At 39.6% G+C, this 24,426-nt stretch overlaps 1 protein-coding gene across 1 annotated transcript in view; it reads left to right on the top strand.

The window, feature by feature from the left end:
• The window catches only part of LOC115375006 (sodium channel protein type 4 subunit alpha-like), a 48,441-nt gene that overhangs the window by 401 nt on the left and 23,614 nt on the right, over nt 1–24,426 (top strand). The window contains exons 2-9 of the mRNA XM_030074238.1: nt 7,958–8,267; nt 10,951–11,069; nt 12,636–12,725; nt 14,357–14,485; nt 17,715–17,806; nt 18,858–19,100; nt 19,236–19,299; nt 24,175–24,316. Coding sequence (XP_029930098.1) covers nt 7,998–8,267; nt 10,951–11,069; nt 12,636–12,725; nt 14,357–14,485; nt 17,715–17,806; nt 18,858–19,100; nt 19,236–19,299; nt 24,175–24,316 — 1,149 coding nt within the window. The 5' untranslated portion in view covers nt 7,958–7,997. The remainder of the gene's footprint in view (nt 1–7,957; nt 8,268–10,950; nt 11,070–12,635; nt 12,726–14,356; nt 14,486–17,714; nt 17,807–18,857; nt 19,101–19,235; nt 19,300–24,174; nt 24,317–24,426) is intronic.

The following is a 24,426-nucleotide window of genomic DNA, read 5'->3' as shown; positions in this document are numbered from 1 at the left end:
ATTTTATTTTTTACCATGACTACACAGACAGTGATGCAGTTAAGTGAATACAATCTTAATTAAAGAATAAACACTGAGCCTACTTTGTTCACTGTTTTGTATATAACATTAGTCACATACTGATGGACCACTGGAGAGAAGTGAGATGAGATGCAGGCCCAGAATTATACTTAGTTTAACATTATGAGCTATTTGGTGGGAATTTCACTTGCAGCTTACAATTATGACTACTGACACAGCCTATTTCATATATCACTAAAGGAACAAAAATGGAATGTAGGCCACTGATTTTGAAATAGTCATTTTATGTGTATATTTTGCTTTAATTTAGCAATAATTTAGCATTAAAGGCCAATACATTTACCTGGATCATTTTCATCACTCACATGACCCACTGTTGGAAATCTGGATATTGGAGACCTCATTTCACTTTTGGGGTAACTGCTGAGATTAGAACATGACTTTTCAAAACCTGACTGTGTTATCCTCATGTCTCAGTTTTGTAGTAGCCATGCATAATGACATTTAATTTATAAAGAAGTGGGATAAAGATTGTCTACATACTAAGTGATTAAAGCCCAAAAAACTTTCACATCTGCCTCAGTGGACGGGTGAGTCTCTAAATAAAAAAAAAAAAAAGAGAGAGAATTTAAAATATAGTAAATATTAATGTTCATAAATGTGTCAGCTTATGCGGTGATGATTTCACCGTAGCCTCATTTTGCCGGCCCATACCTGCTGCAGCCTACATGCTTAGACTCTCTGCTGCAATCACAGTAAAAGGTTTTTGCAAAGAAAGTAGGTCATCAGTTCAGTGTTATGCACCTAGCCCGGCCCTGTGCAGCTTTGTGACGGTGACAAGCACTCAACATATGACGGGTGCAGTGTAAGCCGGCTGCACCCTGACTTCCAAAGTGTGCTGGATCGTTTTTCCATGATTAGTAACATCAAATTGAAACTTTGGTTTTGGAGTCAGGTGTCTTGTAATCTGTTGGGGTGGGGTGGGTTCTTGTTGCATTCAAATCCTGTTGAAATAAAGGTTGGTTTTAGAATGACCAAGGTTTGTTAAAGTCTGGTTCTCACAATGAAACTTTTTAACATTACATAGAGTCTTTCAGTAATCCCAGATTTTGGCATAGGCAGTTAAAATGCGACACAGATTTGACAATCCTTGACCAGGAAAATGTGAGGGAAAAAAAACACCTACACAAATTTGCACAATAACTCATCTGAGATATCATAAAAATGGGATCCATTTAATTTTCCTGTAGCTGTCTCACCGTTTACCACTCAAATAAAGCTTGCAGCACAACAAACCAGTGATTCTGCAGAGCCTATTTATTTTTGATCACCATGAGTGAACCAAGACAAAACCGCTGTCCTGAAATGACTCTTGAGGGCTTAACTCCACGACTCCGGTGGAATAAAATCTCCGCATCAAAATAGAGCTAACAGAACAGCAGGTACTTTTTCATCACATGAAACCTTATGTCTGGATTTGCTTCAATATCCGTTTTCATTTTTGGCAATAGCTTTGGTGAGCTTGTGCCATGATTAATGGATCCAAATGGAGCCTATTATGTAATTACTAATGAAATAACATAAAAATCAGACATTACACTTGCTTAGAAAGTAATTCATGGGTGGTATGGTAAAGATTTTGTTTAAAAAGCAATAGTATATAAAGAATAGTATGTTTCCTCTGAAGAAGACTAAGTTGACAAAGTTTCAAAATGCTTATTGATGCCCAGGACAGCACAAGGACAGTATGTGAGGTCATAGGTCAAGGCTTGATCAAGTGACTTGCCCCAAAATCAGCACCGAGCACAACGCCCCCTTTTCAGCATCCACAGATGTCTATTTTCCTCTTAGCCATTTAAGTGTTTAGAATAACTCACCTTCAGTAGAAATGTGCAGTGACGGTGTTTAAAGTCAAACGATGTGGTTCTGAACATGAACAACGTCTTTAGCGTCTGTAGAAAGTCGGACACTCAGAGGTGAAGCTGCTAACAATCTACTCATCACTCGGAATTAAGGCCAAAGGATTTATGTGAGGGAAGTTTGGGTTTTAGGTAGATCATCTCAGGATCTCTGTTTCTGTGTGCACATAGCACTTGAGATTGGCATTAAGACAATTAAGAATTTCAGTATGAGACAACAGTAACATACTGGCAGCAGAGACGCCAACATTTTACATGTTTACAGTGTTTCTATTGTAATTTAATTCAACAGCATCCTCCTGCATGTTGGATTGCAGCACATGACAGTAGGATAACTGCAGGTTTAATGGCAGTTTTACTCTATTTTACTGGCAGCAGGGTTGCCAGCATGTTCCTGTTTATTTACAAAAGCTAAGTTAAATATACATAAAATAAGATAATTTTGGATTTCATTCCTAATCTTTAACCAACCCATAAAGTATCGCTCCTTGTCAAAGCTCCCCTGGGTCTGAAACAAATTTAAATGAACTGAATTCAATTTAACTGAAGTGAACAGAAGTGGTGTGATCAGGGTGTCCAAACTGAAGAGCAGGTGTGACTTCCATCAAAACACTGAATCAAAGTTCAAAGATGTGCCATTGTGCAGTGTACAGTTCAAAACAGTCTTTTACAGTTCAGTGATGGGTTTACAGAAAATAGCACATACAGACTTAAATAGGTCTAACTTTCTAATTAGTATCTTAATGTGTTCATGACATTTTTGTTGTTTTCATTTTGTAAGAAATGGTTGCATAGTGAACCTACAAATATGGGTCCATGTCATGAAAGTGAGATGGGAAAGTTATTCACCTTCTAGTTAATCCAGTTGCTCCTACCTGAGTCCTCTTTTGATTAAGCAACTTTTTAATAAAAGGTACAAAATGTTTAATTCCTTCATGAAGTACATTAAATAATCTTGTCCTGAAACAATGCTGTTTTGATTTTTTGACACAGTAAAAATATACATTCACACTAATGAAACATATTGTAGTTTATAAATCAAGTTAAAATGTCTTACAGTTTTGCACTTTTGACAGCTTTATTTTGTTTATTTGTCAGTCCATGAATCATAAAACTAGTTAATGGAATGTGTCAGATTTCCTGTTAAGCATATGCATCGTCTTTTCAGATCTGGTAGCTATTTAACAAGGTTTAGAATGATACCAGAAATAAAAGAAAAGAAAGGAATAATAAAGCGCCCTAATGACTTGCAGTGCATTGTATTTACTGGGAACAATTATTCAGATTTATTTGCATACAATGGAAAGAGTTTGAACTGTGGACTAGTGTGAAAAGATTTTTTTTTTTTGTTAATGCATTTGGATATTTTGTATAGCTTAGGCACACACTGTGAGTACATTTCAAAGCTCAAAACATTTACTTATACTTAAAGAATTTCCTTTCCCCTGGGGTGATCGCGGCTTTACTTTAGCAACTTTTCTTATATTAAGTAAAAATTAAAGGTTAATCTAACATTTCATTTTCAAGTCGTACCATTCATGATTCATTAAGACTCCTTTCTCACGTGAAACACTGTAAAACTGGTGCTGTGATCCTGCCTCAGACATACTGTGTAACTCTGATGCCCCTGGTGGGCGTAAGAAACTTTACATCAACTTGTTGCCATGGCAAAGGAGAGACCCATCTTCAGACGCCTCAGTCAGTTTGTGTCCTGTGGCTCACACACCTGGAAAGGTATGTTTAAGTTGCAGAGCAGCAGATCCATACACACGCCTCTTGCTGCCACACATTTTACTCGCTTCTGTCCAATCAACAGCCACCGAATGATATTTAACACTCAGCGTACACTGTGCTGCACATGCCTTAGTATGTTTAAAGGAAACAAATCTCTCCCATTAACTCAAAATACTGGTGTTATTGATTTTTTTTCTGTATGTAGAGTTGTATGTAGAGTTGTGATAAATCGGTGTCCAGCGATGTTTAGATTAGAAAGAAACTGAGGGCTTTCAAATCAAGGCTCCATTAAATTTGAAACTCTTCAGTGCTCATGACTCGTGGTTTTTCAAAAGTGAATCAAATGTAGCTGATACCAAACTCCACCAACAAACTCATTCGGTTTGAGATGATTTATTGACTATGCAAAATAGTGGCGCAATGAAGCAGTGATAAAACACACAGCAAAAAAGTCACAATTCTGCTTTTAAACAACATGGGCTGTAACCACGTGAGTCTCCATTCTCCATTATGTCACCCTTTAACAATTAATCCCCCATTAATCCTATAGAATATACTTGGGGAGTATACACTGTCTGCTTTAAACGTGAAGGGTGTGAAACCCTTTAAAAGACACAAATAGCCATTTAACTGTAACGTTTAGGAGAAATGTCGATAAGAGAACATTTTGAAAACCAACTAATCTTATTCTGCAGTGTTTTTACCCTTCAGTTGTCCAGGGAAAGTTGACTGAGCAGACTTATTCTTTTTCAGCAACGCCTTACAACAACAAACCTGCTTCTCTAACCTCTAAACTGTGTCAAATAACGTGCATTAAAAATATAACTGCAGGATATCGCGATACACTTTGTGACCATTTGGTGCCTTTTCAGTTTGGACATTACAGCACAGTTGTAGTGTAGAAAAACATGTGGTTGGCTGGTTTAGTGTATGTGTGTGTGTGTGTGTGTGTGTGTGAGTGTGTGTGTGTGTTTGGAGGGGTGAGGCACAAGTCAAAACTGCGAATCCATGCTCTTCTCTACCTTGCAACTAATTATGATAATTATTTGCCGTGATGGCCATATCACATCTGGCTGTAATGGGAATTTAATTTCATTCAACTAAGAGACTTTTTTTTTTTTTTTTTGCTCTGCTCTGTCTAATTCTTTTCCGCCATTTCCTCCCCCCAGTAAGCCGGCTTGCAAATCAAAACAGCGTACATTGGCAAATATTCTCCCTGTGCATTTGACTGTAGATTAATAATATTGTGACCCAAATTCCTGTACAGTTTGAATATACATCCGCTCGGTTGCCTTTGACTAGAAAGACGGTGATGGTGATCGCCAAACTCGAAACAGTTTTTGGTGTACAGTCAGTTGCCACATTATTTGGTTTAGATATTGTGTTTTTGAAAAGTGAAGCAATACAATGCCACACAGAGTAATCAAAGGTCTTTGGCATCATCTTAAGGTCATTAAAGGTGACGTCCTGTGACTGTCCTGCATTTCCGTGAAGGTTTCATCAGAGTCACAGCATGACAGGGACATTGTCGCTGTGAAACTGTTTATCTGCTTTATGACGTTGCAAATGGGACCTAACCTAGTTATTTTGCTAGCAAATGGAAGAGCACAGGATTCAGTGTATGAGATGAGCTCATCTGAGATCAACCTTGGCCAAATAAGCAGATCAAGTGAAAGCAGATAACTAGCGTCTGGCTGGACGTGTGAAGGGATCAATGCATTTCAGGACAGAAGGAGATGGAAAACTCGCAGAGCTTAGTCAATATGAAAAGGGTACAAAGGTATTTCTGTATCAAAAAGGGGAGCGTGGGAATGTAATCCTCTCTTTGGGAAGCTTTTTAGTTATTAAAATATCTGTCTCCACCACTGGCAAAAGCACTGGTAGTGAATTTTTATTATTTTCACAAGAAGAGTGGGGCTGTGTGACCTCCTTGAGTTTTCCTCTTTGTTTAGAGAGGAGCATGGGTTAAACTCTTCTTTATGCTTTGTTTTAGTACATGTAGGTGCCAGATGGGCCCTGATATAGGGCAAAGTCACATAACCACCATAAGATTTTAATCTATTTTAGACATCAACAGGAAAGCATTTGAAGCTAGCCTATATTTAGTGACTTTTCTGACTATAGGCTTACCTGACACTATCTGAATTGTCCGCATGTGGCAAACTCCACTCATCTGGTACAATCAGTAGGTTACGGCTGCCTGACCAAGGTCAACGGCCAATGAAAGTTTACACGCAAAACGAGATTATGGTACACGAGGGTCAACAGATGGAAATCCAGCACGCATGGGGGCATTCATGCATAGGTTTTAATTTTGGTTATTGTGACTGCATCACATCATTTTGCCCCGGTGGTAAATTATTGAAATTGAATTTAATTGAATTGACGTGACATAAAGCTTTTAGTGCAAAATTTGTAAAGTGGACATCAATATGTAGTATCACCAGTTTCTGAAAATAAATCCCTAATTTATTTAATTCAGACCTGGTCATTTTCTGTCGTTTGAGCTGAAGATATTAAATGATAAAGAAAGTATCTAAAAATCTCATAAAACTATTACAAGTGCAGATACAAAGCATCAAGGCTTGGTGTTTATTGGAATTAGTTTATTGGAAATCCCAAAAAGGTCAAAGATGTTTTTGCTTTGAACATACAGAAATTGCCTATATTCTCATATATTATCCACATTCACATGCACATTATATTCACCAAGTCTGAAGATCCTCTCACATAATCTGGGTTTTTTATTATTGGACTTGCAGAATGAGTGTCCTGTATTGATTGTATTGATCACTGGTTACAATGTGTTGGATGGGACCTCCACATTTTAGTAGGATTTTGTTCATTTCTGTGCCATTGGCTGAGTTACTGCCGTTCTGTCAAGGTAATCCGTGCAGGGTCAGCTTTAGCACAGCAGAAAATGACCTTTAGCATCTTTAAAGTTGCCGACAGCTCATTGGCCCGACCCTGCCGTCTCCTCCAGTCCGATGGAGGCAAAATGGAAGCGATCGCCATCCCAAATCAGTGCGAGTGAAAACCCCCGGTCAGAGCAAATGACTGTGGACTTAATCCCTCTGACTGAGAACTATGGCTGTCCTAGTTTGACAGAGACAGTTGGATAACAGGAAGCTGGCACTGGTCAGTGGTAAAGAACTTAAACCATGACTCTGTCCCTGCATATGCACTGAGGCTCCCTCTCTACCATCTTCCAATCAGAAAATCAGCGGCAATCCGGCTTTTGCCTTAAGCTTCAACTATACTGTATTCATGCAAAGTTTGAAATAACAAACGTAGAGCACACTGCAACACACTCACAATATTTTTTTAAAGTGATTCCTGTGGTTCAGCCACCGTGTCCGTGCACTATATGCCTTCTCTGAATCAGATTTAGATCACCTAGAGTACCATAGCACTTTACCTTTCTTTCCAAACACGGACCTTGATTTGCAGAAGACACAGGGAAATCATCTCCAATGGGCCTGCATGGATAATTCTGGCTTTTCATTTTCATCCTATTGGTCCAAATTTGAAAAATTCAGAAGTTTTGTTATAGTGTAGACAGATCACTGTGTAATCCTGTGATGAATATAAAGGCCAATAGTTTCACATTCCAGTTGTATTTCATGTTGGTTGCTGTTTCAGTGCAAAGTACTGATTACCTGACTCCTTAACTCCACTTTTGTCCCACACACATGTTTGATCTGTAGCCACAAAACTGAAGCCAAACTATACTTCTGTAGCTTAATATACTTATTTAAATGGACTACTGTAAAGTGTTTTTGCAAAATAAGACTTGAGTTTACATTCTGTACATTTTTTTAACATATGAAGTGCATGATTATAACAGTGTTCTGATAAGTGATTTTTTTTTTTTTTTTTTTTTAACCACAACCTAAATTCAACACCATTAGCATTGATAAGCTCTAAAAAGGAAAGGGAATTTTGTTCCATACATGCAGAGTGAAGAGAAACACCAAAGTAATCAATACAGCACAAGATAATGGAAATAATGTATGCATTAAACCACTGGGATACCCCAGCAAGCTCTTCTCTGGTTGAGTTTGGCTCCATTGTTTTAATGTAAGATGGTATCAGCAAATGCTCGTTTCAGCATGTTTAACTTTCCAGAGCCAACTTTTCACTGGGTTGCTTCCATTCATGGTGATGGTACACTTGCTGAGCTCACCAGTGCCTTAAAGACAAACATTTTTGATAGATGCTTATTTCTCCATCTCGCTCATCTGCTTTTTCTCTTGTCTTCACTCATGTTGCCCCACCTGTAGCTGTAAGTAAATTCTAGTACAGGAGAATCAGGATGAAAAGATGGCAGCCATGCTGTTACCAACGGGTCCTGATGGCTTGCGGCGGTTCACTCGCGAATCCTTGGCTGCCCTCGAGCAGCGGATTGCGGAGGACCAGGCCAAGAACGTCAAGGATTTCCAGACGGATCACGGGAACAACGTGGAGCAGCCCAAACCCAGGGCCGACGTGGAGGCGGGCAAGCAGCTCCCGCGCATCTATGGTGACATCCCTGCAGGGCTTGTCGGGGTGCCACTGGAAGACATTGATCCTTACTACTTCAAGAACCACAGGGTGAGAGATTCAGTGTGTGTGTGTGTGCTGATGAGAGAGGACAGCTTTGATATATAGGGGGGTTCAGGTATGTACAGCCATTCATATGCAATATAAGCTGCTTAAGTACATGGTAATAGGTTAAACTAAACTAACAAATAGAAAATTTAACCTCAGTGACACAAAAAAATGCTTCTAGACATATAATTTCATTTCTTCTAAGAAAGAAAATGTCAGATTACTCATCTTTCAGCATCTTGTAGTAGAAAAGTAGTGAGGAAGACAGGAATACAGGACTGGGCAAGTACAGGAGAGAAATCTTTGGTCAAATTTGATGTCAGCCAGTTGAAGCTCACTTAAGTCCAGAGATGAAGAAATTAAAGATTCAACCATGTCAGGACATAAAAGCATCACTTTTACTTATCAAGTTAATTTAATTTGTGTGTGGCAACAATGCCAGCTGCGATTTGCACCATCTCTTCCCTCAACAACCACTGGAGATAAAAAGTGTCAGAAGCACTTCTTGTTGAGTTAAGGCACTTAATAGGCAAGAGAGCATTTGTTCATCCAGCTAATGGAAGTTTAATGAAGTAGATCCATACCACAGAAGTTCAATGTGATCACACAGTCTTTACTGGCACGTGAGTGAGATGGGCAAAGGCAGTGAGGAAGTGTCTTTCAGTGGCTCAAAACTGAAATGCCAGTGAACAGATGTACAATGGCAAATGCTCCGGTCAGTGCTTTTAATTTGATTAATATTGCAAACAGCTTGCAGTGGTCCAGCACATTATCCACCACATTGTAGGTTTGGCTGAACATATGATTTATTTGACATATGCTCTTGATTCTGCACCTCTGGACTTCAGACCTGGCTTGGATCACTTTTGATCCTGTTACCAAGACTAGACGTTGTTGCTGTGTTAGAATCAGCTGTTGCCTGGTTGAGTTGCTGTATTTCTTTGCAAGCCCAAATGGCCATCTTTGGGTCTAAATTCATATTTCAGAGTAGCAAGGCTGGGGGAAAACTGACAGATGTACAAAATAGCATAACAACATTTTTACCTCACAAGAGTAGAAACTGCTGTCGTCCTGCTTATATGGAGTGAAGGAGATTTGCATGGCCTCGAGTAGCATTATTATTATTATTATTATTATTATTAATGGATGTGACATCTGTTTCAGGAAAGTACGTTAACCAAGGGAACTATTTTACAAGAATAAAAATGCAACTTACTTTCATTTATTATTACTGCTAATATGGTCATAAAACATTGACTTGAGGACTTGTTTGAGCCATTTTTTCTCCATATTTGTCATTTTTGAATGAAGTTTCAGTAAACGTAATTGTATTGTGAAGGTAAATATATTCCCTGTCCGGTATCTGAGGATGACAACTTTGAACATTAGCAGTTATCTGTTTCCGGAGAGGGATTTGTTGTTGTTGTTGTTGTTGTTGTTGTTGTTGTTGTCTAACCTAATCTACAGCCAATTGAGCGCCATTAATGAAATTGCCTTGCTTTCTGCGTCTTTCAGAGCGGGGGATTAAATCAGTAATGCATCTCAACTTTTTCCGCATAACAGAAATGCGAGAACGATAGAAACTGTCAAGTGTAACTTAAAATGAAGTGAGATTGCTGAGGTTGTTTTGTTATTTGATAACGTAAAAAGCCAAGAGTTTCTTACGATTTGCCAAATGAGGTGTTAAAATAAGCAGCTGTTGATATTCTGGTGTGATCTCGGAAAACGGTTATGATAATTAATGATAATTATTAGCATGAACAAAGCTCTTGTGTCTATCACTGTATATGATCTCCCGGACACTTTGATCACCCATCTGATATAGTTTTGATTTATACCCATTCCTACTTTATCTTACTGATACAGACAGGAACTTCTGACTGCATGATAAAGGATCAATGAAAAAATCCTCAGGACTTGTGAGCATGATGTGTCAGTGACCCTTTGGATCAATCAGTGATTTTCAGCCGATTTGCTGCAAAGTGGGATTGAATTGCAGTTAGTTAAGATGAGCCCAGAGCCGCTGCAGCTCCTAGTCGACACTTGAATGAGATTACCAAGTTTTGATTTACAGAGTCGGTAGATCAGGCCTCTGCCCATTAACAGGCCGTTTATGCAGAGATGAAAAAGGATGTGGCAGTCGTTCTCAGGGTCTCTTTGTTTTGGCATGTGATGCACTGCTGGATGGGAGGATTATCCAAAGATGAAAAAATATTTAAATAAATGCCACATCTGTTCGGGAAAAGGTTCAGCCTGCACTGGAGCTGCCTCCATTATCCCAACTGGCCTCGCTTGCTGACCGAGTTGACGACAGTGAGCTGCTTTCTTGGAGGCAGAAGTGCTTCTGTTGAATGTCAACACAGATGGTAGACATGGTCTTAGACTCAACGCAGCAGCTATACCATCAACCCTAAAGGAAATGGTTGAATTACTACTCAGAACAGCTGTTTAGTTCCATCACAGAAATTACTTCTCATCCCTCGATCCAGTTGTGCACTGAGATGGCAGCAAATTTATTTTGTGAAAAGAAACGTATAACCTATTTAAATTAAGATGACTTTTTTTTTTTTTACCCCTCTTTATAAAAACTGTACTGTATATTGTGTTTAGCTAACTGTTATAGATGATGTCTGAAAGATGTGATTTTCTCACTAATGATTTGTGTTTTTTTCTGTTTACCCTGCAGACTTTTATAGTACTTAACAAAGGGAAGGCCATCTTCCGATTCAGTGCCACGTCTGCGCTTTATATAATTAGTCCATTTCACTTCATCAGATCAATCGCCATAAAAATTTTAGTCCATTCATATCCTTTTTGATTCACCAGTGTCTGTGTCTATGCCTGTCACTCTGCTGCACACAATAAGTGATGTAATTTAGCCTCTAATTATGTAAAATAATGATGTAATTGTTTGGGGAAACAAGCCAGGTTGGTCTCCCTTTGTTGGCATTTATTCACATTATCTGTCACTTTAATTAGTTTGCTGATGGATAAACATATTAATGAAATTAGCGATAATGTAATAGTGGCTCACCACTCCTTTCTGGGAAAAGGGCTTGACAAAGATGATGTTGATGTGAGGATTAAAAAAGAAATGCATAAACGTAGGGATTATAGGTGTGCAGAGTCGAGTTTTACAGGTCAGCTGCTAATTGCTTTGCCTCGCCTCTCAGTTCTGAGATGTCGTTTCACTGGAAAGTGAAAGTATGCATGTCAGTGGGCTGTGCCCTGGCTTTTGTGATGACATGAGGATTAGACTGTGTATCAGCCAGCTCTGTTAAAAACCAAACCTTAGCAAGATATTAATGTCACGTCACAAAAAGTGTCGAAGCCACTCCTCACATCAGATTCTGGTAGATAAGCCAATTTATAATATTTACCGATTTCCCCCTGTAGGTTTCTATTGGATTTTTCCATAGTCCCATTTTTGAAACAGCTTTGTAATGTTCGTCTCTGGCATCACAAACCAAATCCCCTGATATCCCTCTTTTAATCTCCAAAATGAAATAAGAGCAAGGAGATTTTACATCATGTGACGGCTGCCTATTATTTCTCAGGCCGCCTGTTTGTCCTTTGCATGCAGCAGGGAATCTTTCTACTGTATCTCTTCTGTGTTAATGATAACAAAGCATCTGGCTCTGGCACAATTGCACTTTTACTACCCATAAAACAAGTATTAAGTACCATATTTTACATTAGTTTTGTGCTAGAAATCTCTGTGCAAGAGCAGGTGTCGTGTTTGTCAAAGGTTGGAAAAAGAACCAGTATTAAAGGCATTTTCCAGTAATGAGCTTTGCCCTTCTTAAAACATACAGTCTCAATTTATAGTCAACAATTTCGATTATTTTTGAATAAAAACTGATATTAGTTTGCTGATGACAGGGTGCTTATTCTGAATGATTTCTTAAAATGGTAGATCAGTCCATTGTCTTAGGGTGAGATGTTTTAATTTTTCCATTTTGCAGAAATGGAAAACATGATGCACATCTCGCCAGTGACAGTCATCATATTTATTTATTTCAATCCTCGAAAATAGCTGTGATGCTCGTGCTGTGGTTCTATTCACCCATAAGCAAATATGATATCACTATCCAAGTTTAATGTTAAATGGAATTTGCTGTTGCTTATCTTAACCATTTTCTGTAATCTCCATTTAGCTGTAAAGCCTTTGACATGCAAGGATCTTTGTTCAGTCATTTTATCCTAATGGATATATTCCATAGGATTATTTTCACTGAAAGAATGGTTGTTTCGCCTTTATTTTGTACACTGGGAGCTCAGACCAAAACAACTACCGCTGTGTCGCAGATTGTACGGCAACTGTAAATGAATTGTATATTTCATAATGCACTTTCCTTAACCCCTCCTCACATTGTTCAGCCTGTTCATCATGTGCACTATATTGACCAACTGTTGTTTCATGGCCATGTCTGATCCGGCACCATGGACCAAGTACCTAGAGTGAGTATACATGTAACCTGTGGTCACTTGTTTAATCATACAGTGTCTTTAAACTGTGCTGCATCTGGTCCAATACTGAGATTTAGGGTTTCTTGCTTTGTCAGTTATAACTGGAGAATCATTTGACATGTAAGTATATAACGCACAAAATAGCTCCTGCACTGCAGAATGCCACATATGAATGTTGACGAAGCATGTGGTGTGGAATGAAAATGACCCATTGTCGCTTAAAAATCTCCATCGACATTGTTCTGTCCAAGCGACAATAAAATAAAAGCTGAAGCCAGCCTGTTGCCAGCATCAGTGGGTCACAGGGCGTCATTAGCATGCAGCATGCCGTCTGCACCGGAAAGGAGAAAGACATTTTAGTTGTTCATAACTGCATCACAACCAGAAAGAGTGTATTCGCATTGTTCGAAGACCAGTGGATGTATTAAAGGCAGACTATGTGGTTTCAAATGGGAGGGCACATCACTTTGGTTGCTAACGTTGGGGCTGAGGAGGGATAAAAGCCCCTCAGGTTCATGTCAAGACTAATAAGAAGTCCTAGAGTTAATGTAACACTTTTAAATGCCTGGCTTGAATCTAATGCTCTGATATTCCGGGTTATGATGAGGTGAAAGAGTTTTTTTATTATTGCACATAACACAAAATACAAAAAGTATAGATGCCACATGCAAAACATTGGGATTGGGAGATTGGGAAGAGAAAATAAAATAATGACTTAAAAAAAAGAAATGTGGCAAAAAAAAAAGAAAAAAAAAAACATAAGGGCTTGTTGGGTGGTCCTCCTACAATGAGACAAATAAAATAAAAGCCGGTACAAACAAATGCATGAAAAATGTAAGGAAAAACATCATAAGGTGTTACAAGGAAAAGTGACTATATCACAAGCACAGTGAATATATTAAGGCAGTGAGAGTGGTTGTGATGTTGCATTGCTTAATTGCTTAAATGGTCCAAAAAGAAAAGTATAGTTAGCTTCTTAAACAAGCTTAGACTGGTGGGATTTCTAATTGGATCTGGGAAGCGGCTCCAACAGAGAGGTCAAAATTTGGGAAATTTGGAAGTGGTTGTCCTGAAGAAACCTTCTGGAACTGAACGGAGGCATTTCTAACTTCTATTCTTTTGAGAATGGAGTGCCATTCATGATAAAGTGGGGTGATCTCCCCTTTGAAACTACCAAGTCTGCCTTCAAAATAAGAGAAATCAGCAGCTGAACCACTGCCACATTATCATGCACCCACATTCATTTGATTCACATTGAATCAGCTCAAACATGAAAGTATTTATTTTCTGTTTGTGCTGTCAAACCTAAGTTAAGTGTCAAATATTTGCATTTTTATATGTGGAACGTTTATTAGACACACTATCGTATTGTGTTTATTACTGTTCAGCTGTAATGTTTTGTCTCCTGCACACAACTGGTCAAAATCATCATTGCTCATTAGTGAAAGTCAATACAGTTTACCAATAATACTCAGTGAATTTTGTTTTATTTCATTGTTTTATTTTCATAGCCTCCTTTTACTCAACTATGATTTTTAAGCTCAAATCAGCTCTGAACTTCTGCTCCATTTGATTTAATGCTGCCACTGATTTTTTATTTTTTTTATTTTATTATTTTCCAGGTATACATTCACCGGCATTTACACTTTCGAGTCGGCAATAAAGATTTTAGCGAGGGGGTTCTGTGTGGGCCCGTTCACCTTCTTGAGAGACCCGTGGAACTGGCTGGACTTTTCGGTCATCGTCATGGCGTAAGAAACTCCTGCTCTCACTGTGCTCTGGGTTCAGTCCTCACCCGTAAATTATTTTGGAAAATTGTTTGAAACTTGTAAAATATTCCCTGATAGCCATGATGTCATGTTCAGTTGCTTGCAGTGTCACTGTGTGCTATTTTAGGGAGAAAGAAAGATTTAATCGGGAAATATTAAGTACCATTAAAACACATAGTATGCTTTATGTTACATATTAAAACTTCAGTGCATTGAATTACGTTTATAATTTTATGGAAATAAGTTTGTTTTCGCACAACCACACATATGTACGTCCGCTGTCCATGGTGCTGAAACAGCTGTTGTGAAACCCAGCCTGTGCAATCTCAAGGGTAACAATTAAGAGAGTTTAAAACCTTTTTAAGGCCACATCAATTCATCCTGTCACCAGCACTGGATATTCAATTCCATTCAGTTCAGTTCAGTTAAATTCAGTTTTATTTTTATAGTGTCAAATGATAACAAAAGTTAAACGAGACTGGGACGTTCAGCCTTAAACTGCAGCAGCCATTTCATGCTTCGAATTTGGGAAGATGTGCTGCTTAGCAACATGAGGCTGTGGTCCGCATGACTCACATCTCTGTAACATTAGCAGTGGCTACATTTGTTGATGTATGTGTGGCGACTCCCATAGACTTCAAGTCTTTATGGTAAGCTAATTCAAAATGCTATGCATAGGAACTGAACCTCTGGACGTACAGAGGTGAAAATGGTATCCAACATCTTGTCTCAGTCTGGGTAAAAAAGGCTATTTTGCCCAAAACATTAGAGTATTCCTTTAACTTACTATCATCTCCATTACCTGTCTGTGGAGACATTTATTCTTTAGCCCAAATGGAGAGATAAAATTCTCAGCCCTTCATTTGATGTGCTGGTAGTTTCAAAGTGACCATGGCCTCAGTGGTGATGAGAAACACCATGATTTATAAGTCTGTTATGGAGATCATAGATGTGTGTGCTGTGCTGTGTGTGTGTGTGTGTGTGTGTGTGTGTGTGGATTAGACAGGTGATCTGTTTATGATCCTTCATTTACTGAGGCTGACTGTCCTGAAAGGCCCTCGGCTTTGTTCGAAAACAGTGACATTACAGGAGCTCTGCGTGCAGTCACACAAAATGATGCAAACAGCCTCAGTGACTGATTTTCTCTGCTAAATCGTCAGTCATTTTCTCACAAGTTAATATCCAAACTCCTGCGTCGTTGTTGTTTCTCTTTTTTGTGCCCACTTTGCTCAACACAAAGAAGCATTCTCTGCAAGAAACCATTACCTCTTTATTAAAGTAATTGAAACGTTTTATATGTGAGACCAGATTGTAAAGCTTTTTAATGGGCACTATGTAGAATTGCACTGTTTTGAATCTAAATGGTCCTTACCTCAATCTGCCCTCAGTTTTGCACAGTGCACCTTTAACCCTCCTATCGTGTTTGCGGTCAAATCTGACCGGTGTACAAGTTTTCTCTCCAAAAAATGCAGTTAATTTCATCTGTTTGTCATGAGGTTCCATGACTTTGTTCACACATGCCATCTGAACACATAAAATAAATTTGGAGAATTTTCATTAATTTTTGAATGTTTTATTTAACTTGCATACACCCATCGTGTTCCCGGTCACAAATGACCGGTCATTAGAAATGAATGGGTAAGACTACAATTAGTGTATAAAATAGAGTTAAACACATTCTCACACTCCTTTCCCACACCCCAACATGCAGGTGTCTTTGAGCAGACACAGATGTGTGTGAACACACACACACACACACACACACACACACACACACACACACACACACACACACACACACACACACACACACACACACACACACACACCTTATGCCCCTTTCTGGCTTCCATGGCAACCCCCACAGGAAAGTATCTCTCTGACTTCTTTCCCACACCCCAACATGTAGGTGTCTTTGAGCAGGCACACACACACACACACACACACCTTATAACCCTTTCTGGCTTCCATGGCAACCCCCACAGGAAAGTATCTCTCAGACTTCTTTCCCACACCCCAACATGTAGGTGTCTTTGAGCAGGTACGCACACACACACACACACACACACACACACACACACACACACACACACACACACACACACACACACACCTTATACCCCTTTCTGGCTTCCATGGCAAACCCCACGGGAAAGTATTTCTCAGACTTCTTTCCCACACCCCAACATGTAGGTGTCTTTGAGCAGGCACACACACACACACACACACACACACACACACACACACACACCTTATACCCCTTTCTGGCTTCCATGGCAACCCCCACGGGAAAGTATCTCTCAGACTTCTTTCCCACACCCCAACATGTAGGTGTCTTTGAGCAGGCACACACACACACAAACACACACACACACATGGACACAGAGACACACAGACACACACAACTTTGCCCCTTTTTGGCTTCCATGGTAACCCTCACGGGAACCTACCACGGGAACTGCCAACACCTGTCACCTGACACCTGACACCTGTCAGGTGTCAGGTGTCAGGAAGAAGACCCAGCTGAAGTTGTGGTCACCTTTCGGTCCAAAAATGGTCATTTTCCTGGACCTCATCCCCACCTGAGAGGAACGGTCAGCTTCCATGTGAAAATGTCATGAGGATGACTAGCTAAATCATACTGGTCAATGCTGACGGGAACACAAAAGATGCTATTTTTTTGCCACTATTTCGAAAATTGAAATGTTTTCAAAACAGTGTCCTTGGAAAACATTGCAATGAAGTACTCTGTGATAAATACTACAATATGTTTCATCTGAGTATTTGTTATAGTCAAAATAATATCTATATAATGTTTTTTTCCCTAAAAAACGAATGGTATGATCTCAGGTAAATTAGGCCTACAGCACATACATAGCAAATAGAAGTTCAAAACTTGTCATTTTCACAAGAGCAGAAGTTGATAAAAAGATCTAACACAACATTAGGTGATAATATGTATCATAGTGGATTTATAATCAAATATAATGTTACCGGTCACATGTGACCGGGAACCTCATGAGTGTTAGCCCAAAATGAACAGAATAGGAGGGTTAAGCTCTGAATGTTTGGTTCAGTTTTAAGTCCAGATGAAATGTTTCAAAAGACCTGGGATGACACCATGATATATTGGCTATGCGGGAAGAACCCTAATGCGTTCAGGCTGATAAATCTCTTTGCAAAAGTTCATGAATCTCCTTGTAAATTCCAGGTATGTGACAGAGTTTGTAGACCTCGGCAACGTCTCTGCACTAAGGACTTTCAGAGTCCTACGAGCGCTGAAAACCATCTCTGTTATCCCAGGTAAGCTGAGAACAATGTGAATTTCAAGTTCCTGGGGCGTCTGAAGTGCTCATTTTCCACTCTTGATTCACAATAAGACAATATCCTGTTTGATGCCTGTTTGATGTTACCAGTCAATTGTAAGACATATATCACACTGAGCGTCTTTTTAGGCAAGTATGACTTTCAACAGTGGCTGGTTTAGCTGCTGTAGTCGCTATTTGGAGGTTTGACCAAAAGCTGAAACCAATGCTTGATGCTCTTGGAAGACCAAAAAATTCCATGCAAACTGTGGCTTGGTGAATTAACTTTTTTTTTCGCACTTTGGAAAAAATAAGATTCACCTTGAACTACAGACTTCATTAAAATGTGTGAACCTCTTCTCACCTTCAGAAATCAAATGGCTGATTAATTTTCTTTAATACCTCAGCACGGTGCACTGGGTGGGAATAGGTTTTAGGTGGTCATGTGCTTTTTCTCTTTATTTCTGTGATGTTCCATAAACAAAAAAGTCAGATGATTGTATTGTCTCCTTAATAAACACATTTTAGCCATTCAGCTAAAACCAAGCTGAATGACTTGGTTAGTGAAACGGTGAAACGCCATGGACTATGAGACATTTAGTCAGAGGATGTGTTTAAGGTTCAAGGTTTTCTGTATTGACCCACTTCTTTTGCAGCCAGAGTTCACATAAAAACAGAATACAAAAAGACAAATCAGCGACATCACGAGTACAGTCAGAGTGCTGTTTGCCATTAAACATCTCAATAGCACTTTGGATAAAGGAGACAGGGAGTCTTTTAGTCCTCCAAACAGCTCAAACGCCCCCTGGTTTAGATGGTCCTGCTAGTCCAATATAACATCAGCCCTCTTAAGACCTGTCTGATATAAATATCCAATAGCTTGGCCTGACTTTAACAAGACTTCCAAGTCTATTCTTATTGGACAGATTTAGATTATCAAACCAAGCAATAATACAAAATGTTAAAAGTCAATGAAGCTTCTGTGAAAGAGCGTCGGTAAAAACATGTGTGTCTGTAGTGTTACTAATATATCCGCCTCCTCCATGCAGGTCTGAAGACCATTGTCGGTGCCCTGATCCAGTCTGTGAAGAAGCTGGCGGACGTGATGATCCTGACCGTCTTCTGTCTCAGTGTGTTCGCCCTCATTGGCCTGCAGCTTTTCATGGGCATCCTGCGACAGAAGTGCATCCGCAGCCTCTCCCACTGCGTCAACTCGTCCTTCAATCCCAATGAAACCTTCGTCTGCAACAACAGAACCTGGAGCTCCAGGGCGGATTTCCTCACCAACGAAGGTCGGTCCACCGCTGCAGGCTTCCCACAATGCCGTACTTTAACAAACCAAGTGACCGGTGTTGGGAAATAATAAAGGAACCAGAATAAATTGAACCAATACTTTAATCATTTACTTTCTCTTTCCCTCTCTGCAGATAATTTTTACAAACTTGAAGGAGCAAAGGATGCCTTAATATGTGGATACGGAAGTGATGCAGGGTAAGTGAGCATTTATCCTGCATTCTGATTCCTATATGACTGTCAATCACATGTAGGGTATTATGTAATCATTTGTATAGCGTGCCATGGCTTTTGATTCCATGCCTCTCCATGTGCATAATTGGATACGGTGGCCTGAGCATGTGCTTAAACAAAGGATTTGTTTAGCATCGGGTCCTGCACAAAGTTTTATCGAACAAAAATGGAAAAACAGACACAGAAACAATAAATGATGTGGTTTAGGCTTCATATTGCCAATTCATGACTTAAAGATATAATGTATAGGGGAATCACACCGAAGGGAGGGGTGTAACATGAGAGAGGCTGTGCGCAAGATGACATGTGGTGTGGTTAATCGCCCCTGCTCCTACTGTGAAACATGGAGTTGCCAGCTGGAGGGACGGGGGTGGGGAGGGGAGGGGGGGTCTTTTGAGATTTCATCATCTCAAAAGCTCCATGACACGATTAGGTTAACCGGAGTGGACAGGATCACTTCAGATGGATATTCTGTTATTGTTGAGATGAGATACTGTACTGACGTCTCCGAGTCTTAAAGTGTCCCCGCTGCAATACTCAGTTAATTCAACTTAAAACAACACTTAAATCTCATTTGAGGTCGAATAAACACTGATTTAATTGTCATTAAAAAAGTTAAACACCAGGTCCCAGCATCCATATCTTTTTCAAATGAGACATCACATAAGAAGTAGACACGACACATACATGATGTTTTATGGTCGTAGTGGTACCAGTCGTACCATCCAAATATTGCCACTCAGCCTGTGCACTGATTAATCCTATAAATCCAAATGCTTTTGAAACAAGCGCAACAGGATGACTCTGCCCATGCCAGGCCCAGTTCAAGGGTTATAGTGAACTAAATACCCATCTGTGTGAGTCTGAAATCCTACAGTTTCAACAACTGGCTCTACCACTAGATCTTTTATTATCAATTATTATTTGTTATTATGAGATAATTATTATGGACAATCGCAAACAACAGAAAAATGCTGTATTAAGCATTGGTGGGAAAGTTTGTGTTGTGTTGCTAATATAAAAATCTGTTGTTGAAAATTGTAGCCCTGGGATGAAGCTGGTATTAGCATCATATTTTAATTAATTAATGGAAAAAGCATATACCTAGTGGAAGGAGGTAAAAAAAAAAAAAAAATGCAGACACCACAGCACAGCGAACTCGGTAGTTTTTAATCTCTCTCAGTAACGCCCTCCCAGAATACACAGGAACTTAATCCCCCAAGAAGGAAAATCTGATTCAGTAATTTGTGCTCAAGTCGGAGGATACATTTGAGGGCATTCAGGGGGAAATGACATCACCATCATCATCATTAAACTCACTCAAATAGTAGGTCAGTAAGATCAGACTGGTGCCGATTTGACTTATCCAGCTGTCCCAGAGTTTGCCTACAAATAGTTGCATTTGGACTCTTTTATTTTTTTATTTTTATGCGCAAAGCTCGTGTTGTGTTTCTTGCTTTTGAGGAGCTCTAACAATGCGGAGCACAGATACTCGTGATCCACGTCCAGTTTCATTCACATCTGAGTTTTAATCTTTTCGCCCGTCTCTAATGGGTTCTATAATGGCTGTTTGGACAATAAGAGAACAGCGAGGATTAGTCCTTTTTTTCTCCCTTTAATTTTAAGGCTGTAAGCTATAGCCAAGAGTATATTATATATGTTGGCATGTAGATTATTGTCAAATTGAGGGCAGAATGACACAGGGTTATAGAGATTTGTAGAGATACCAGGTTCTAGATTAAAGAAATGCTACAGTTGCTTATGTTTGTGATTGTTATTGAAGTGATCAAGACGGCATTACATTGTAGTTTGACTTTTTTTTTTTTTTTTTTTTTTTTTTAGGTTAGCCATGTAGGCAAGATATTAAGCAGGTCAAGAGAGAGGACGTAAAACATAGAGGATGCTTAATCTTTTGAGTGTATTCCAACAAGTAATCCCTGAGTAGATTTCCAAATTAAAGCTTTGGATACATAATGATGTCTCACACAAACACAAACACAAACAAACACAAACACAAATACACAAAGCCACAAATGCACACACACTGAGACAACATCCTCAGTCTAGATGGTTAACAAGTTTGTGCTAAATTGTTGCTTAAAGGTCCTGGCTGCTCCTAATAATGCCCACTGTAGATTTCAGGCCGATGCTTATCCCAGGTCACTATGGACAGTTTCAACTTTTGCCCCTGACCAGCCTGATGCAGGAATAGAAAACACCGACTCCAGCCTCATATAGAAAGGAACTTATTTGGGATTAAATCCAGATATCCCTTTTGTTGCATTTGACAGATGCTCCTCTGCTGCTCTGTTACACAACGTGCAAGCACTTTGTGTCACACTGTAAAAAAAATACCTTGTATGCATGTTTTTAGCAGTTTATATTTGTGTTTGATCAGAGAGCATCAGCATGGACGAGGACACTTCTGAAGCTCTTACACACCACAGCCCCATGCTTTTATTTTACCAGCATATGTATTGTAAAAGGACTTTTAGGATTCATTTATCTCAATAATAGCTTTTGTTTTCAAGATATGTTTGAGAGTGGTGCACACTTTGGTCATCAATAAAACATTGGTGAAAATGCTAGCGATACGCTGTGGGATGTGCAGCAAAAAAGAAAAAACAGTGGCGTGACCACACAGTATGGCATTTTCAGAGCAAACAGCAAACAGCCGTCCACAAGTGTCGGGCAAGCTGTGGAAGCTCTCCGTGTGATCTGTGCGGAGGGAGATCCCACAGCGAGGAAGTGTGGCAAAGCAGCTCTCCTGGAGGAGCGCTAACTCAGGATGTACACATGCAACCGCAGTCTCCAGGGTACAGTTACTATAGAAACCTCCTGCACATTTGGCCTAACAGGTGCCTTGTTTTTATAGCAGTACCTCATTGCATAACAAGCCTCACATTCAAGTGAGCGTCAAGGAAACAGCATCAACTGCTAGTGAAGTAAAGAGATTAGCCTCTACATCATTTGATTCATCCAAACAGATAGTATGGTTTTGCTTGGCAGGTGACCATAACCTGTACTTCCAGGCTTTAACCCTGAGATACATCCAGGTTCAATTTCTAAAAAAAATTCTGTTTCTGTTTACCAAGCTGTTCAGACCAGTTTTAGTAAGAAAATGCATAATTAAAAATGAATTGGTGGCTTAATAAATTCCTTACAAAGGGGGACTTTTATTTCTTCTGTTTTGGACATAAATGTGCAATAATTGCTTCTATAAAATGTTATTCTCATTCAATTTCTTGAAAATTAGGATTGAAAGACCCTTTTTTACTCTCTATTCTTAAACTGAGCACTTGCTGCCCTTGAAGGCCTTGTGAATACAGCCTCTAAGACTCTCCCAAAATCACAACAAATTAAACATGTGATGCTGTCATCTCTTAATAGTTCCACCTGTGAAACTTTCCCCAAAAGCTAAAGTTTTCCCATGCCCCATTACTGGCATATTTCACACCAGGAGATGCACACATTTTCATGACGAAACCTGAAGTGGGACATGAGATATGCCTGTTCACTTTAAAGCATTTTGCAAGTGTCCAGTCATCATTGCTTTATATTTGTCTAGTGGCCTTCTACCACGGTGTCAAATTTTGCCCAACTGACAGGGTGGTTGTGTCTTATAAGCTTCCTGGTGCCTCTGTGTTTTGTTCTTTGGGCTGATAATGGAGGGCTTTTCTCTTCTTTATAGGCTGATGATGGTACATGAATCTGTTCACGTGATTTATGTCTTTCTGTGGACCGCCATGCCCCCTTTATCCAGTCAGAGTGAGGAGTTCGTTCTCACTTGGCCCATGACCAGCCTTTTCTCAAAATTTCATGCAACTCCATGATTCATGACTTTTTATGAATGGACTTTCTGGGTGAGGAGTGTTTCAGAGACCAGGACCTGCCTGACAGCAGGGTGCTGGCTGCTCTCAGCATTTCTGCCTGCCTGGTTGGTTGGTTAGTTGGTGAGATCTACAGCTGTTCTCACAGCAACGTGCTCCCACCCAGCTGTTTCCCTGCCATTATGAAATTATGCTTCTCTCAGATTGACGTGGCAGTCCAGCTTGTTCTTAGCTGAAATATTTGCTGTAATGCCTCTCCGCTGACAATAAAGATCAGGGATGGAGGCATCAAGCTGAAATTTTTTGAACTGCAACTTGATATCCATCTGGCTCAGTGTAATCCCTTTTGCTCCAGTGCATTTTAGTGCTGCTGCCTGGAACAAATTTCAAGTGCCCCCTTCAGTTTAAATAATGGTGACGATACGAGCGCGTGTACTTACTGACTCATCCGCTCCCCTTCCCTGTGGAGTCAGAGGTCACAGGGCTACATGTGGATGTTTTTAACTCTGATAAAGCAGCATGCACTGTACCGTGGCTATATCTGTCCCAGCTTCTTTTGTATTTGCAGGAAATCGTTCCTGTGAACTGTTTAATGCATCTCAGTACAACAAGAAGCTCATTGACTTAATTTACTCCATTTTACCCAGGTCACTGTGTTTTAGTTATTCGATCCTTTTATTCGTTTTACCTTTTCATCATTGCACCATCTCTTTTATATGCTCTTTTTTTCAATCTAATACACTATAATTTACTATTTATACATGCATAGTATTTTATTATGTTGGCTGTATTGCCTTTGAGGTTATTGCTTATGTGTATATGTGTATATCTGTGTGCATGTGTGTCTGCTGCAGTAACTGTGCAGTTCCTCCTCAGGGATCAATAAAGTACCTACCTACCTAACTGTGCGCAGCTTTGTTTCTAAACAAGTTACAATCACCTGTCCTCCTCCTTTTTCCTCTCTTTTTGAATTCAAACCTGTTTGTTGTCTGTCATTTGTGCATTACAGGAAATGTCCAGATGGGTTTGATTGCCTAAAATTGGGAAGGAATCCTAATTATGGCTACACCAGTTTTGACACCTTCGGCTGGGCTTTCCTGGCTCTTTTCCGGCTCATGACACAAGACTACTGGGAAAAACTGTTTCACCAGGTGCAGTTTAGGAATCTCATTTCTTTTAATCATGTTCCTTTTGCACGCTTATATATAAATGAAGTAGTTTTGTTCAATGAAATATCAAATAAGCATGCTTGAACATGTGA

This window comes from Myripristis murdjan, chromosome 17, assembly GCF_902150065.1.
Source record: "Myripristis murdjan chromosome 17, fMyrMur1.1, whole genome shotgun sequence".
In the NCBI taxonomy this organism is placed as follows: Eukaryota; Metazoa; Chordata; class Actinopteri; order Holocentriformes; family Holocentridae; genus Myripristis; species Myripristis murdjan.
The sequence above is the reverse complement of the archived record's forward strand: the minus strand, read 5'-3'. Positions and strand labels throughout refer to the sequence as shown.